This window comes from Dendrobates tinctorius, unplaced genomic scaffold (genome assembly GCF_039654945.1).
Source record: "Dendrobates tinctorius isolate UK_male_01 unplaced genomic scaffold, ASM3965494v1 ptg000063l, whole genome shotgun sequence".
NCBI classification, from domain to species: domain Eukaryota; kingdom Metazoa; phylum Chordata; class Amphibia; order Anura; family Dendrobatidae; genus Dendrobates; species Dendrobates tinctorius.
Window position 1 is genome coordinate 4,007,038 of NW_027361731.1, and position 16,012 is coordinate 4,023,049.

Below are 16,012 nucleotides of genomic sequence, written 5' to 3' on the forward strand. Positions count from 1 at the left end.
CCACTACAGGTGATTGCTAATCCTGGTAACTATGCTTGTTTTAGTCTTCCAGGGCATGGGCACGACTTCGGAGAGCTCCAAGGCGACTCTTGTAGAGAATGGATCATTGTCTCCCACAGGGCTAAGTACTCAGCCATATGGTCAGACCACACTACCCTGAGAGCGGATATATGGTGGTTATGCGGTGATAAAAGCATAAGAGCCAGACTACCACATGGTTCCCGAGGGGATTGTGCGGTGGTCCAGCTAATCATGCCGTTCCACCTGTTGTCAACAGGGATATGGCCAAAGGTACGTAGTGGAAGAGACAGAAGCGTGAAACTCTGCAAGGATCCTTCCATTCTAGTATCTACAGAGATGACATTGGAGTTCCCAGGGGAGTGACCGAGTACAAGGCTAGGAACCAGGTAGCAGCCGGGTGGGAATCCATAATTTGGTGGGTGATTATAAAAAATGAAAGTAGATTGGATAAACTACTTATACTATAACCAGCAGAGATTTGCTACTTATACCCGAGATGCAGTTAAAGGGACAGCTGAGCAATTAGGACCAACTCCTCTCATGGCTTGGTAGAATAGGATGGCATTAGACAAGTTAGTAGCAGAAAAGGGAGGTGTATATAAAATGTTTGGAGGATTTTGTTGCACCCTTTATCCCTAATTCAGATCCTCATGGAAGTATCTCCAAAGCTCTTGATGGACTGACTGCCCTGTCTAATGAATTAGCAGAGAACTCTGGGTATGACGACATATTCCTGGACTGAAGGATGGTTTGGGAAATGGTCCGGAGTATTCATTTCTGCGTTGACATCTCTTACCATCGTGGCCGGAGTGCTGATTGTTTGTGGGTGCTGTGCTATTCTATGCATTGTTGACTTGTTGACTCTGCCATAACAAAAACTATGCATCAAGGAATGGAGACCTTGGAATCCAACGAAAGAATGAAAAATTTGGACTTAATGATAAATATACTGAGCATATTACTCTCCCTCTAGATTATATGAAGATCTTCTGTGAAATCTGACAAAAAGAAATCTGTCCCCAATGTGTACAGATAGATGATTTTATTACAAGATGAGGGAATGTTATAATAATTGTAATAAAGTCCTTTTATGTGCATGTATATGTGTATATATATATATATATATATATATATATATATATATCTATATACATATATGTGTATGTGTGTGAGTATATACGGTATATACACATGATTGCATAAGCCATTTATTTTTGCTTAAGACTTTGAAACTCTTTTCAGCTGACTGTATTGTAAAGACATGGGTGTTAACTTTGGTTGTTACTTTTTGTGAACGTTAGCTGGCTTTCCTTATCTTGAGTGACTACTCTGGTAGCGCAGGTAAGGATAGCCCAATGCTAAGCAAATTGTATTTACTATTCTGCAAACGCAATATGTTTCAACACCCTTTGAGTTTTGCTATTTAAACTCTTAAGAATATGTATTGAGTTAGACAGAGGACGGCCCACACCTGGTGTGGCTGTCATTCTCTCTCCATGCCGGCATGTCCAATAAAGGAACATCTTACTTATTCAGGTCTGGACGATTTCTAATTGGAAGACTGAAACTCCCTTGACAGAAGGTGGCTTTTCCAAAGTTTAAACCTAGATTTATTGGACCTTACAAGATTTTGGAGATTCTTAATCCGGTGTCTTTTCGATTGGCTCTTCCTGTTACATTTAAGATCCATAACGTGTTTCATAAGTCTTTGTTAAAGAGGTTTGTTGAGCCAGTAGTTCCTGTGGTGGCACCTCCTGACCCTGTATTGGTTGAAGGTAATGTGGAATATGAGGTTGAGAAGATACTGGATTCTCGCCTGGCTAGACGGAGACTCCAGTATTTGGTTAAATGGAAGGGTTATGGCCAGGAGGATAATTCTTGGGTCCCTGCATCCGATATTCATGCCGAAAGATTGGTTCGTGCTTTTCATCGGGCCCATCCTGATCGCCCTGGTGGCGTGGATGAGGGTTCGGTGACCCCTCCTCAAGGGGGAGGTACTGTTGTGAGTTCATTTTCCCCTTCACTGTTGATGTCTGATGAACTCCCTCTGCTGGTGAAGAGAGGTAGTGAAATTGATTGGGATGGGAAGAACCTGTCTTCTGAACAGGCGGAGTGTGATTGGACACCCGGAATCTCTGAGTGGATATAAGGCAGCTGACGCCCTGCAGGGTTGCTGGTGATCCTTTCTGCTCTGAGCTCTTGCATCCAGTTTAGTTCCTGTCTACTAAAAGCTAAGCTTTTGCTCTGCTATTTTTCCATGAGATTTTGTCTGTTTACTTAGTGTTTGTGTTCAGCCTTCCCTGGTTGGGACGGGCTGAACTCCATTTTTGTCTCTGATCAGTTTATCTCTTTGCTCTATCTTCAGAATATACCTGAGTGCTGATATAGTGATTTTGAAGTCTAGTGAATTCAGGGCCTTTTCTATCAGACGTGTTGGACATTATTTTTGGCAGGGTTTTTGCGGATTGCAGCCAGCATCTTTTCTGTCCTTTCCTATTTAGTTAGTTGGGCCCCATCGTTTGCTCAGCCTGTCTTTCTGTCTGTGTTTGTGTTTTCATCTGTTTTTCACTGACAATACATGTTGGGGGCTATCTATTGCTTTGGGGTCTGCTCTGGGGCAGTTTAGATTTCCCCTTTCTTTCTTTAGGCTTATTTAGTTCTCCGGCTGTGAACGAGGGGTCGAGGGCACCGTAGGAACCCCCCATGGCTACTGTTAGTTGTGGTGAATAGGATCAGGGGTCTGCAATCCGATAGTTACCAACCTCTCCGGTTTTGTGGACTTAGCTTGTATTTTTGTTTTTTCCTCCTTTGGTGACTCATTCATAACAGGAGCTGGTGGCTACAGCCATGGCTACTTTCACATTAGCGTTTTTTAGCACTGCACTTCGTGCGCAATAGAAACACATGCAAAAAACCCATCATGCATTTTGCATGCGTTTGCGTTTTTTAGGCGCATGCGTTTTAACCAGTTTCTAGCCATGCTAACTCTTAAAATGCATGCGATTTCAAACGCAAGCGTGTGCATGTCCATGTGCACGCCTGCGTTCCCATAGACTGTAATGTGTTATTTTGGCGCATTCTGTGTGCATGCATTTCTTTTACGCTGTTGGAAGGACCCAAAAATGCAACAGGTTGCGTTGGGCGTGCCTAGGCGCACACTACAAAAAAACGCATGCACATGAAAACGCATACGAACGCGTGCAAACGCTAGACCATGCGCCTGCCAGGGATGTCATGCACTGCTTGCAAGCTGATGGGCAGCTGCTGGAATACTCAGTACTCTGCACGCAGGGACTGTTTGCGCAGAGAGCAGTGAGTATTCATTGCTCTTCAGTAGAGCGCAGTGTCAGCTGGAGCAGCAGGAAGGCTCCAGCTGAGAATGTGCGCGCTACTGAAGAGCAATGAATATTCACTGCTCTCTGCGCAAACAGTTCTGGCATGCAGAGAGCACTGAGTATTCTGGCAGCTGGCCTTCGGCTTGAAAGCAGCGCATAACGTCCCTGCCAAGCGCTGCTTACAAGTATAAAGCAGCTGCTGGCGTCGGAACAAGATGCTGCAATGGAACGCTGGGAAGGTAAGTGTAATGTTTGTTTTTTTATCTTTTCTGATGAGGCCATGCATACAAGGACTGGGATGGGGCCCTGCATACTAGGATGAGATGGGGACCCTGCATATCAGTATAGGTATGAAGGCGATCGTTCCTGTCAGTATAGGGATGAGGAGACCATGCATACCAGGCAAGGGATGAGTTGGCATGCATACCATGATGGGGATGAGGAGGCATGCATACCATGATGGGGATGAGGGAGCCATGCATACCAGGATAGGGATGAGGTAGCATACATACCATGAAGGGGATGAGGAGACATGCATACCATGATGGGGATGAGGGCCATGCATACCAGGATAGCGATGAGGGAGCCATGCATACCAGGCCAGGGATGAGGTAGCATACATACCATGAAGGGGATGAGGAGACATGCATACCATGATGGGGATGAGGGAGCCATGCATACCAGGATAGGGAGGATAGGGATGAGGGAGCCATGCATAGCAGGATAGGGATGAGGGGCCATGTGTTTCAGGATGGAGATGAGGGGACCATATTTACCAGGATAGGGGATATTAAGTACAGAATTGACCACAATTTTTCTTCAGTCTTTTTTTCCCCCTAATTTCCTCCTCTAAAACCTAGGTCCATCTAATAGTCCGAAAAATACAGTGTATATATTGGAAAACCCATTTAAATGGATTATGCAAAGTAATCCACTATCCCGAGACCTATGTAGTCGCTGCGGTACAACCACTGGGACCTCCATGATCCCGAGAACCGGCAATCTAAAGAAGAGGTTGATCATGCGCACTGAGGTGGCATTCACACATGGACTTCAAATAACTCCTTTAAGATGAGTGTTGAAGGGCACGACAAAGTATAACAAAATCCACTGATCGGGTGTGGGGGGAGTGTTATAGTATGTGGGCTGGTGGGGTTTGTGTGGCAGGGCTGCTTTTTTATCCTAGTCCAGCTCTGAAAGTCAGGATAAAGGGAAACTGTTGCTATTGTACAGAAATTCACACTTGACACTCACTGCACATTTAATGTTGTCAATCATAAAAGCAACTTTTGGCCAGAAAGACAGGACCTGGTCTTGTAGGGACCATATGAGCACATTCAGCAGCACAGAAGGGAGAGAAGGTAGATTCATCCAATAAGATACCCGGGTTCTAGGAAGCCAACAGCATCATTACCCTCCAATTTGTGATACAGACCCATCATAATACTTTTCTTCAAGTGATTTTCTAACTTATCAGCACATTCTACGTACGCTGTCATTTGGCTTTGTAGTTTACAGATCTGGGCAGGTAACGGTCAGCGTCTTCTAATCTCAGGGGGTAAGGGGATCCTCCAGGTGATAAGTTCTATAGAAAAGGGCTTTCAATGCCCAAAGTCATTTGAAAAATATTCAGGATTGAGAGTCCTCAGTAGTTGATACCTTTTAATGGCTAACTGAAAAGATGGTAACACATTGCAAGATTTCCAGACTACTCAGGTCTCTTCATCAGGCTAGACTAATACAAAATCTGAAGTCACATATTTATGCACAATATGCGTGGATTTATGTCTTTTTACATCTATTAAGGAATTTCCTTTTAAAACCTTGTGGGGGCATCACAGCACAGAACTAGACCCCAATCAGAGGACCATAAAACATCCGGACTCCTTATCTATGAACTGGTCCAATGTTTATATTTATATTTCTCCCTCTCCCATATTGATTATTCTGCTTCACGTCACTTGTCTTATCTATTGCATTTTTTCTAGGCTGTATTGTGCATAAATATGTGACTTCAGATTTTGTATTAGTCTAGCCTGATGAAGAGACCTGAGTAGTCTGGAAATCTTGCAATGTGTTACCATCTTTTCAGTTAGCCATTAAAAGGTATCAACTACTGAGGACTCTCAATCCTGAATATTTTTCTATCTACTGGCTAACATGGTACAAAGATATACATCTTTCCTGTATCAAAGTCATTTGAACAGTTTTGGGTGAGGGATAATGTTGTGGTCTACAGGCAAAATGGTGATCATGGTAATACGGCCGGACTACACCAACGATAAAGCAGCCACAGCCGATGACTGAGAAGAATCTGTGACTTCTCTGCATTTAGTGGTTACCACTCACCTGGGTAGTCATATGTGGGAATCTCCTCTTTACACCGCTCATTACCTCTCACATATGTCTCTGTAGTATTAATATGGATCAGATCTTCACCCTGAAACAAATATTATAAAAGTCACAGAGAGATGGAGAAGACGCATCTATGATCAGCTCTAATCCTGCCATCTCCACGGTTCTCATTACACAAGTATAAAACATATAATACTGGTGGATAAAACAAGACTGAGCACAAGACCTTCACAGCCGTCTACACATCATAGGGGAGATCTCCTGACACCTTCTCTCCATCTACCTGATGATCCTGAGGAGCATATGGATCTCCTTGTTTACAGTCCTGTGGAAGTAGAGGACGGGTACATCTCTCTGGTGTTGTCCTTTTACTGGATAGAACTGGAGGAAACACATACAGGGACTGAATTCATTCTTTACATTTAGATATAGGCCGTGTGTATTTAGTCCTGTCTATTACCTGGTGATGTGAGGGGCTGGGGAACCTCCATTATGACGTTCTTGTACAGATCTCTGCATCCTTCTAAATACTCCCACTCCTCCATGGAGAAATAGACAGCGATATCCTGACACCTTATAGGAACCTGACACATACAATGATAGCGTCATCCCCCCGATCCCTTCATAGTGTTACTGTATAATGTCCCAACATTCCCAGCAGTGTCACCTCTCCAGTCAGCAGCTCAATCATCTTGTAGGTGAGTTCTAGGATCTTATGGTCATTGATGTTCTCAAGTATCAGGGGGTGAGGTGGAAGTCCCGTGATTGGGCTAAGGATTCTTCCGCTTTCCTCAGACACAGGGTCCTGACAGCGCTCACTAGAGGTCTTCTTCACTACTGTGTAATCCTGGTTATGGAGAGACACATTAATAAATCTCACTACAGACATTTCCAGAGTCCTCACCTCTCCAGTTCTGTCCATCTGTTATTCCCATAGATAAGAATGATGTAATGTGACGTCATCAGAATCTCTCACCTCTCCAGTAAGCCGGAGGAGGATCTCTAGGGTGAGGTGTAATATCCTCTCCGCCATCTTGTCTCTGTCCATATCCATCCTTGATGTGTAAATCAGGAAAATTCTCTTATATAGAAGATCTTCACTGAGGATCCGATTCTAGAGACCTGAATGAGAAGATGAGCCGATGTAACATCATAAAATCCTGTGTAATAATACAATTACTGGAGATAATAAGGGAAACATATGAGGAGATTTATTACTTTACAGTATGTAGTTTTCTTCTTTACATATACTAATAAAACCTATATATTTAGGCCACAGACAACAAGCAGTTTCTCCCTCGGAGTCGGCAGCTGAATACGTTCCTCATAGACTCATCTTCCATAACGCTAATTCTCGCCTCATTTACCGACACTGGAATCGGCATTAGCAATACTGCAGGAGATATTCATTACACGTGACAGGAGAAATAACTACTTCATGATGAGGACGACATCTTCATCTTCTACTACGGCTCTAGAAACATATTTGGCCAGAGTCCGTCACTGACTCCATCCCCACCGGCCGTCTATATGAAGGTTTCCCGTCTTCCCCGCACTGTAATCTTCTATCACGTTAGATCTCATGTCTGATTCACACACAGAAGTTTGAGGCTTTTATAAAAGCTTTTTTGTAAGAACATCAAGACAAAAGTTATTTGCTGCCAATGTCTCCATGTAAGCTTCCATATATTACATGAAAAAGACCCAAAAAAAGTGTGAAAATGGGGGGCGTGGCCTGTGCATGAGCGGGAGAGGACGCATGGAGTCTGAGCTCCTGACCTCAGACCTGATTATATGGAAAAAATAGCCAAAAAAAGCATCTAATCGCTCAAGGGGCAGCTCATCGGACCCCCTGGGAAGACCTGGCAGGGTTTCCAGACCCTGGGAGAGCCTCTCTGCTGGACCCATACTCCCCTCAGACAAGCGGGGCCTAAACTGAGGAGAGACACAGACACGGCACAAGCCACAATAGGGAGCGCACCTGTCGGGGCCTCTACAAGAACACGCTGCTGAAGTGAAGTAATCGCTGCGGGCAGTGGGTGAGGAGCCTGAGGAGTGGAGGCTCCGGCAGTGGCTGGGGAGGCAGAGTCTGTCCGGCGGGCGAGAAGAAGGTGGAAGCCACCGCAATGGGCCTGCCATACTGCGAGAAGATGCGGTGAATACATTACTTCCCGGTCTCCCCGCTCGCCCACCGGAGACGAACGCGGCGACTGCCGGGGGCCTGTGACGGGCGGATACCTGAGCCTGAGAGAGGGAGCCAGATGCGGGCGGGCGACCGGTCAGTGGTAGAGGTCAGTGTCCCGGGTGCTGCTGAGTCTGGCGCCTCAGCCACAGGCGCGTGACGCTGAAAGTACTCCAGAGGAAGATACGGGGCACAGCTCTCTCTCCCCTGTCTTTTTGAGATCCAAACCGGAGGAACACACCAAGCAGGTAGGAGACGGGGATCCCTAAAACAACTTTGACCCCACGAAAGCTTCCTTAACAAATAGTCTGTGGGTAGCTGGAGGCCTCTTGTCGCTCCAGCCCCCTTTGAGCACCCCCTCACAATAAATCTACTATAATTCTCTGAAAACGGAGCATATATTACTTAAAACTGTTTTGGCGCCAATCCCTCCACTGAACAAGGAGAAGAGGACGCCATCTTCTCCCTACTAGCCTCACAGAGAGTAAACACATAACGGGGAAAGACTTGGGAAATATAAGCCGAGTGACCTGCTAATTCTCTCCTCAACGTCTCCCCATCCTCTAAATATAAAGAGGAACTCTCTCAAAGTACAGACATAAACCATTATTCTAAGATTGAGAAAAATGTTTCTTTTCTCTTTTTGGTGTTTTCCTCTCTATACATTCTCTGGAGTGGACAGTTCATTTTCTTGCATAACTTCAGACGTGTGGTGATTACGCCACCTACTGACGATTCAACGTTACTGCACTTGTTTTTCTATTTTTTCTTCTTGCAGTACGTTCCTTAAATTCTCTCCATGAAGCATATACGATTTTATTAAAAAACAACCAACATGCTTAACTTGCTAATGATGCAGTAATCTGGTAATTTCACGCTGACACACTCATAATCTTCGATATGGTTAAAATAGGCAAGGAGGGTGTCAAAGTCAAAGTGCTCCCGAATAGTGGCAAAGAGCGCAAACGGGGAACTCGATAAATACCTAAAGAAAAAAAAACTTTGAATCAGCAGCCCCCACTGAAAAAACCGCCAAACCGAACAATGGGCAAGCCGCGTTCAGACACTTCAGATTTAACTGAGGACAGTTCAGATGAAGAAACTCAGACACTAGATAGTGCCCCCATCTCCAGGTCGTTTTTGAAGAAATCACTGGCCCAGGCAATGAAACCCCTTCTCCAGGAGATAACAGGAATCAGGTCAGACTTGAAACACATTGGAGATAGGGTGGAATCACTCGAGTCTGCCCAAACTGAATTGACTCAATACTCAGAGACCCTGCGAAGCCAAGTTTCCTACCATCAAAAGCAACTTAATAATACCCTACTGGTGATTGAAGAGCAGGAAAATAGGAGCAGGAGAAAAAATGTAAGAATAAAAGGAATTCCTGAAACCTTTGGTACTGAAGCCCTTGAAAAAGTCACAAAGGAAATTTTCTCATCTTTGGTGGGCCAGGAAAGAGCGGATAAAATAGTTATAGAAAGAGTACACAAAGCATTAAAGCCTAAGCCCAAACCTCCAGACCCTCCAAGGCATATCATATGCGGCCTCCTCAGCTTTGTGGACACAAAAGCCATCCTTACCAAGACAAGAGAAATGGCCCCTCTTACATATAACAATGCCTCTTTTCTAATATTTCAAGACATAGCCCCTTCAACCTTGGCCAAGAGAAAGCTGATGAAACCTTTACTTGATACTCTGAAATCACACAAACTCCCCTACAGATGGCTGTTTCCATTCGGAGTCGCAATCATCAAAGATGGAAGACAAGTCGCTATACGTTCACCTGAAGACCTGCACAAAGCGTGGGATATTCTGAAAATTCCACCTGTGGAGGTACCATCCTGCAGAGCCGCCATCAGGGCATGACAGCCCTTACATGTGTATGGGGCCCAGTGATTAGGGGGGCCCGACCACGATGGCAGCCTGGTCTACGCTAGTGGCCCCCTGCATTTTATTCAGGCTTCTGCAGCTTTTTTTAAAATGAAGATCCAGCGCCTGCCGGGTCCCCCGGGCAGGCCCCCCCCTGCACCATGGTCCAGCCAGCGCCGCAATCCCCCCTGCACAATGGTTCAGCCACAGCGCCGCTCTCACCTGACGACACACACTGCTCTGCTCCTCCACTTCCTCATTCAGTCAGTGAGTGTGCCACGTGGGACTGGGAGAGGGACGGAGCTTCGCCGATGGAGCGCAGCCAGATAACAAGGCAAGAAGAAATTTTTTTTTTTTTGAAAGTGGCGATCCGGAGGGCCCAAGGCCGACTGTGAGATGGGGGCAGAATGCTGGACGCTGGGGGCAGAATGCTGGACATGAGGGCACACTGTGAGATGGGGCAGAATGCTGGACATGGGGCAGAAGAATGCTGGACCCTGGGGCAGAATGCTGGAGACTGGGGCAGAATGCTGGGGCAGAATTCTGGACATGGGGCAGAATGCTCGAAGCTGGGGCAGAATGCTGGAGACTGAGGCAGAATGCAGACATGGGGCAGAATGCTGGATGCTGGGGGCAGAATGCTGGACATGGGGGCAGAATGTGAGATGGGGCAGAATGCTGGAAGCTGGGGCAGAATGCTGGACGCTGGGGGCAGAATGCTGGACATGAGGGCAGACTGTGAGATGGGGCAGAATGCTGAACATGGGGCAGAAGAATGCTGGACCCTGGGGCAGAATGCTGGGGCAGAATTCTGGACATCGGGCAGAATGCTCGAAGCTGGGGCAGAATGCTGGAGACTGAGGCAGAATGCAGTCATGGGGGCAGAATGCTGGGGGGCAGAATGCTGGATGCTGGGGGGCAGAATGCTGGGGGCAGACAGACAGGGCAGAATGCTGGAAGCTGGGGCAGAATGCTGGACGCTGGGGGCAGAATGCTGGACATGAGGGCAGACTGTGAGATGGGGCAGAATGCTGGACATGGGGCAGAAGAATGCTGGACCCTGGGGCAGAATGCTGGGGCAGAATTCTGGACATGGTTCAGAATGCTCGAAGCTGGGGCAGAATGCTGGAGACTGAGGCAGAATGCAGACATGGGGCAGAATGCTGGATACTGGGGGCTGAATGCTGGGGGCAGAATGCTGGATGCTGGGGGCAGAAAGCTGGACATGGGGGCATACTGTGAGAGGGGGCAGAATGCTGGAAGCTGGGGCAGAATGCTGGATGCTGGGGGCAGAATGCTGGAGACTGAGGGCAGAATGCTGGACGCTGGGGGCAGAATGTGAGATGGGGTAGAATGCAGGACATGGGGCAGAAGAATGCTGGACCCTGGGGCAGAATGCTGGGGCACAATTCGGGACATGGGGCAGAATGCTCGAAGCTGGGGCAGAATGCTGGAGACTGTGGCAGAATGCAGACATGGTGGCAGAATGCTGGATGCTGGGGGCAGAATGCTGGATGCTGAGGGCAGAATGCAAGACACTGGGGCAGAATGCAAGACACTGGGGCAGACTGTGAGACGGGGCAGAATGCTGGAAGCTGGGGCAGAATGCTGGATGCTGTGGGCAGAATGCTGGACGCTGGGGGCAGAATGCTGGACGCTGGGGGCAGAATGCTGGACGCTGGGGGCAGAATGCTGGACGCTGGGGGCAGACTGTGAGATGGGGCAGAATGCTGGACATGGGGCAGAAAAATGCTGGACACTGGGGCAGAATGCTGGAGACTGGGGCAGGATGCTGGGGCAGAATTCTGGACATGGGACAGAATGCTCGAAGCTGGGGCAGAATGCTGGAGACTGAGGCAGAATGCAGACATGGGGCAGAATGCTGGATGCTGGGGGGCAGAATGCTGGATGCTGGGGGGCAGAATGCTGGATGCTGGGGGGCAGACTGTGAGACGGGCCAGAATGCTGGAAGCTGGGGCAGAATGCTGGACGCTGGGGGCAGAATGCTGGACATGAGGGCAGACTGTGAGATGGGGCAGAATGCTGGACATGGGGCAGAAGAATGCTGGACCCTGGGGCAGAATGCTCGAAGCTGGGGCAGAATGCTGGAGACTGAGGCAGAATGCTGGATACTGGGGGCTGAATGCTGGGGGCAGAATGCTGGATGCTGGGGGCAGAAAGCTGGACATGGGGGCATACTGTGAGAGGGGGCAGAATGCTGGAAGCTGGGGCAGAATGCTGGATGCTGGGGGCAGAATGCTGGACATGAGGGCAGACTGTGAGATGGGGTAGAATGCAGGACATGGGGCAGAAGAATGCTGGACCCTGGGGCAGAATGCTGGGGCACAATTCGGGACATGGGGCAGAATGCTCGAAGCTGGGGCAGAATGCTGGAGACTGTGGCAGAATGCAGGATGCTGGGGGCAGAATGCTGGACGCTGGGGGCAGAATGCTGGATGCTGGGGGCAGAATGCAAGACACTGGGGCAGAATGCTGGACATGGGGGCAGACTGTGAGACGGGGCAGAATGCTGGAAGCTGGGGCAGAATGCTGGACGCTGTGGGCAGAATGCTGGACGCTGTGGGCAGAATGCTGGACATGAGGGCAGACTGAGATGGGGTAGAATGCTGGACATGGGGCAGAAAAATGCTGGACACTGGGGCAGGATGCTGGGGCAGAATTCTGGACATGGGACAGAATGCTCGAAGCTGGGGCAGAATGCTGGAGACTGAGGCAGAATGCAGACATGGGGGCAGAATGCTGGATGCTGGGGGCAGAATGCTGGACGCTGGGGGCAGAATGCTGGACACTGGGGGTAGAATGCAAGACACTGGGGCAGAATGCTGGACATGGGAGCAGAATGTGACAGTGAGACACAGGAGGGGGCATAATGTGACAGACACAGGAGGGGGCAGAATGTGAGAAACGGGGCATGATTGGAGACACGGCGTATGATTGAAGACAGATGGGGCAGGGTCATGGGGCAGGATGGATACTATTTAGACAGATGGGGCAGGAGGGGAGATCATATGGGGCACAATGGACACTCATGAGGGTGGAATGAGAGAACATATGGCTGAAGCCAGGAATGAGACACGCGGGGGTCAGGATGGGCGATATTATTACCATAGGGGCTAATTAAGGGATATTATTACTGCAGTGATGTATTTATTTTTTTGAGTTTACTGTTTTAAATGGGGGGGCGGTCTTGTTACTGTGTAGAGTGAGGGTGTGTGCACACGCTGCAGATTCTGTTGCGGTTCCGCAGCGGATTTGGCCTCTACGGAACCGCTGCGGTGTACAGTACCATAATATCCTATGGATATTGAAATCCGCAGTGCAGACGGTGCGGATTTTTCCGCGCGGTTTACCTGCGGTTTCTAAACCACAGAAAGAATTGACATCTATTCTTCCGACAGGTATGTCCATCCACCCAGCTCTCCTGCTGTCTGTCTATGAAGGGCACACAGTGCATCACCCAGCTTTGCACATAGACTTGCCTCTGCACCTAGCATTCACATGAAGTGTGAAGATTAATTTAAGAATTAAAACCAGAATTGAACCAGAAGGGAACTGAAGGTAACTGTACACAGTCACTGTAAACAATGTTTCTGTTTGTTTTCACTTTCACCCCTATAATCCTTCACTTTCTGCTAATTCCCCTAATCCCTACTCCTAGTAAGGAACTGTTCATCTCTTCTTCACTCCTCCCCATCCACCTCACCTCCACCTCAAAACTGTTCCTTACCATACAATCCTCTGTCTCCAAAACACAGACAGCCCCCTCATTCCCTCTCCTGCTCCCACCTGCTAACACTTTCTCTGCTCCTTCTCACTGCTGGTGATATCTCTCCAAATCCTGGTCCTCCTCACCACATTCCCACAGTCATTTCTACCTTCCATCCACGCCCTATCACAACCTTCCGTAACCTCTCCTACCTTATACCCATTCACCCAGCCCCCGCTTCCCCAGTCCCACTAACAGGAGCTCTGTGGAACGCTCGCTCTGTCTGCAACAAGCTTTCCTACATCCATGATCTTTTTGTTACTACCAAACTTTCCTTCCTCGCCATCACCGAAACCTGGCTCACCCCTTCTGACACAGCCTCTCCTGCTGCACTTTCGTATGGCGGCTTCCACCTTTCTCACACCCCCCGCCCCAGCTGCAAACATGGCGGAGGAGTTGGTTTTCTCCTGTCAGATACCTGCTCCTTCACCCCAATCCCACTGCCACCCTCTGTTACCCTCCCTTCCTTTGAGGTGCACTCTGTGCGCATCTACTCCCCCTCCAACCTCCAACTGGCTGTCATCTACCGCCCCCCCAGGGCCAGCCACCACCTTCTTTGACCACTTCACCACCTGGTTACTTCATTTCCTTTCCGCCGACATCCCTACTATCATCATGGGCGACTTCAACATCCCCATTGACACTTCCCTCTCAGCTGCCACTAAACTCCTATCTCTCACTTCCTCCTTCGGCCTCACTCAATGGTCTTCTACAGCCACCCACAAAGATGGCCACACACTGGACCTCATCTTCACCCGCCTCTGCTCCCTATCTAACCTCTCTAACTCACCTCTTCCTCTCTCTGACCACAACCTGCTCACATTCTCTTCCCTCTTCACTCCATGTCTACAATCCCCACCCCACAAACTTTCACACCCTCGCAGAAATCTTAAACACCTTGACCTACACTCATTCTCTGAATCCCTCCTCCCTCTTACAGATATAAGTTCCTTACACAATGCGGATGACGCTGCCGCTCTATATAACACCACAATAGCTGTAGCTTTGGAATCCGCTGCCCCACTTACACATACCAAAACTCGCAAAATCAACAGACAGCCCTGGCACACCAGCCTGACCAAAGAGCTGAGGCGAGCTTCCAGGGCTGCTGAGCGCAGATGGAAAAGATCCCACTCCAACGAGCACTTCATCGCATTCAAACAGTCCCTCACTACTTTCAAGACCACACTCGCCACAGCTAAACAAACCTACTTCTCATCTCTCATATTCTCCCTGTCTCACAACCCTAAACAGTTATTCAACACCTTCAATTCTCTCCTTCGCCCCCCCAGCACCTCCTCCCTCCCCACTCATCTCAGCTGAAGACTTTGCCTCATTTTTCAAGCAGAAGATTGATAACATCAGAGACAGCTTTGGTCAACAACCCCCAGAGCCCTTCCTCCCGACTTCCCAGCCCTCCACCTTCAAAACCAACTTCTCCACCATTACAGAAGATCGACTCTCCATTCTACTCTCAAGATCACATCTCACCACCTGTGCACTCGACCCGATCCCATCCCACTTCATACCAAACCTCACCACAGTCTTCATCCCAACCCTAACCCATCTCTTCAACCTATCACTAACAACTGGTGTTTTCCCCTCAAGCTTTAAACATGCCTCCATCACACCTATCCTCAAAAAGCCCTCTTGATCCATCCTCTGTATCTAGCTATCACCCTATATCACTTCTCCCCTACGCCTCCAAGCTACTGGAACAACACGTCTACCTTGAACTGTCCTCCCATCTCTCTTCTTGCTCCCTCTTCGACCGCTTACAATCTGGCTTCCGGTCACACCACTCCACTGAAACTGCCCTTTCTAAGGTCACCAATGACCTCTTAACCGCCAAGAGCAAGCGACACTACTCTGTCCTCCTCCTCCCGGACCTGTCGGCTGCCTTTGACACAGTGGACCATTCCCTATTATTACAGACCCTCTCATCCCTCGGCATCACAGACTTGGCCCTATCCTGGATCTCATCATACCTAACAGACCGGACATTCAGCGTCTCCCACTCACACACCACCTCCTCACCTCGCCCCCTAAGGCTGTGTGCACACGCTGCGGATTTTGCTGCGGTTCCGCAGCAGTTTTGGCCTCTGCGGACCCGCAGCAGTTTTTGCTGCGGTGTACAGTACCATGATTCCCTATGGGAATCAAAAACCGCAGTGCAGACGGTGCGGAATTTTCCGCGCGGATTATCTGCGGTTTTCAATCCGCAGAAAGAATTGACATGTCAATTCTTTCTGCGGATTCTCCTGCGGTTTGCCATCTCCTCCATTGAGGAGATGAAAAACCGCAGGGCAAAACCGCAGAGCAATCCGCAGGTAAAACCGCAGGTCTTTTGACCTGCGGTTTCACCTGCGGATTTTACAAAATCCGCGCGGATGAATCCGCACATAATCCGCAGCGTGTGCACACAGCCTAACTGTCGGAGTCCCACAAGGTTCGGTCCTT

General features: G+C 48.6%; 1 protein-coding gene across 3 annotated transcripts in view; it reads right to left on the reverse strand.

Moving 5' to 3' along the window:
* The window catches only part of LOC141094145 (uncharacterized), a 217,938-nt gene that overhangs the window by 23,680 nt on the left and 178,246 nt on the right, over positions 1-16,012 (reverse strand). For 2 of the 3 annotated variants that reach the window (XM_073579890.1, XM_073579889.1), the window contains exons 2-6: positions 6,688-6,825; positions 6,379-6,558; positions 6,172-6,295; positions 5,995-6,092; positions 5,706-5,796 (exon numbers count right to left, since the gene is read on the reverse strand). In XM_073579890.1, the coding sequence (XP_073435991.1) occupies positions 5,706-5,796; positions 5,995-6,092; positions 6,172-6,295; positions 6,379-6,558; positions 6,688-6,825 (631 nt within the window). Of the gene's footprint in view, positions 1-5,705; positions 5,797-5,994; positions 6,093-6,171; positions 6,296-6,378; positions 6,559-6,687; positions 6,856-16,012 lie in introns of those variants that run through there. The other variant, XM_073579891.1, reaches the window with a different exon arrangement.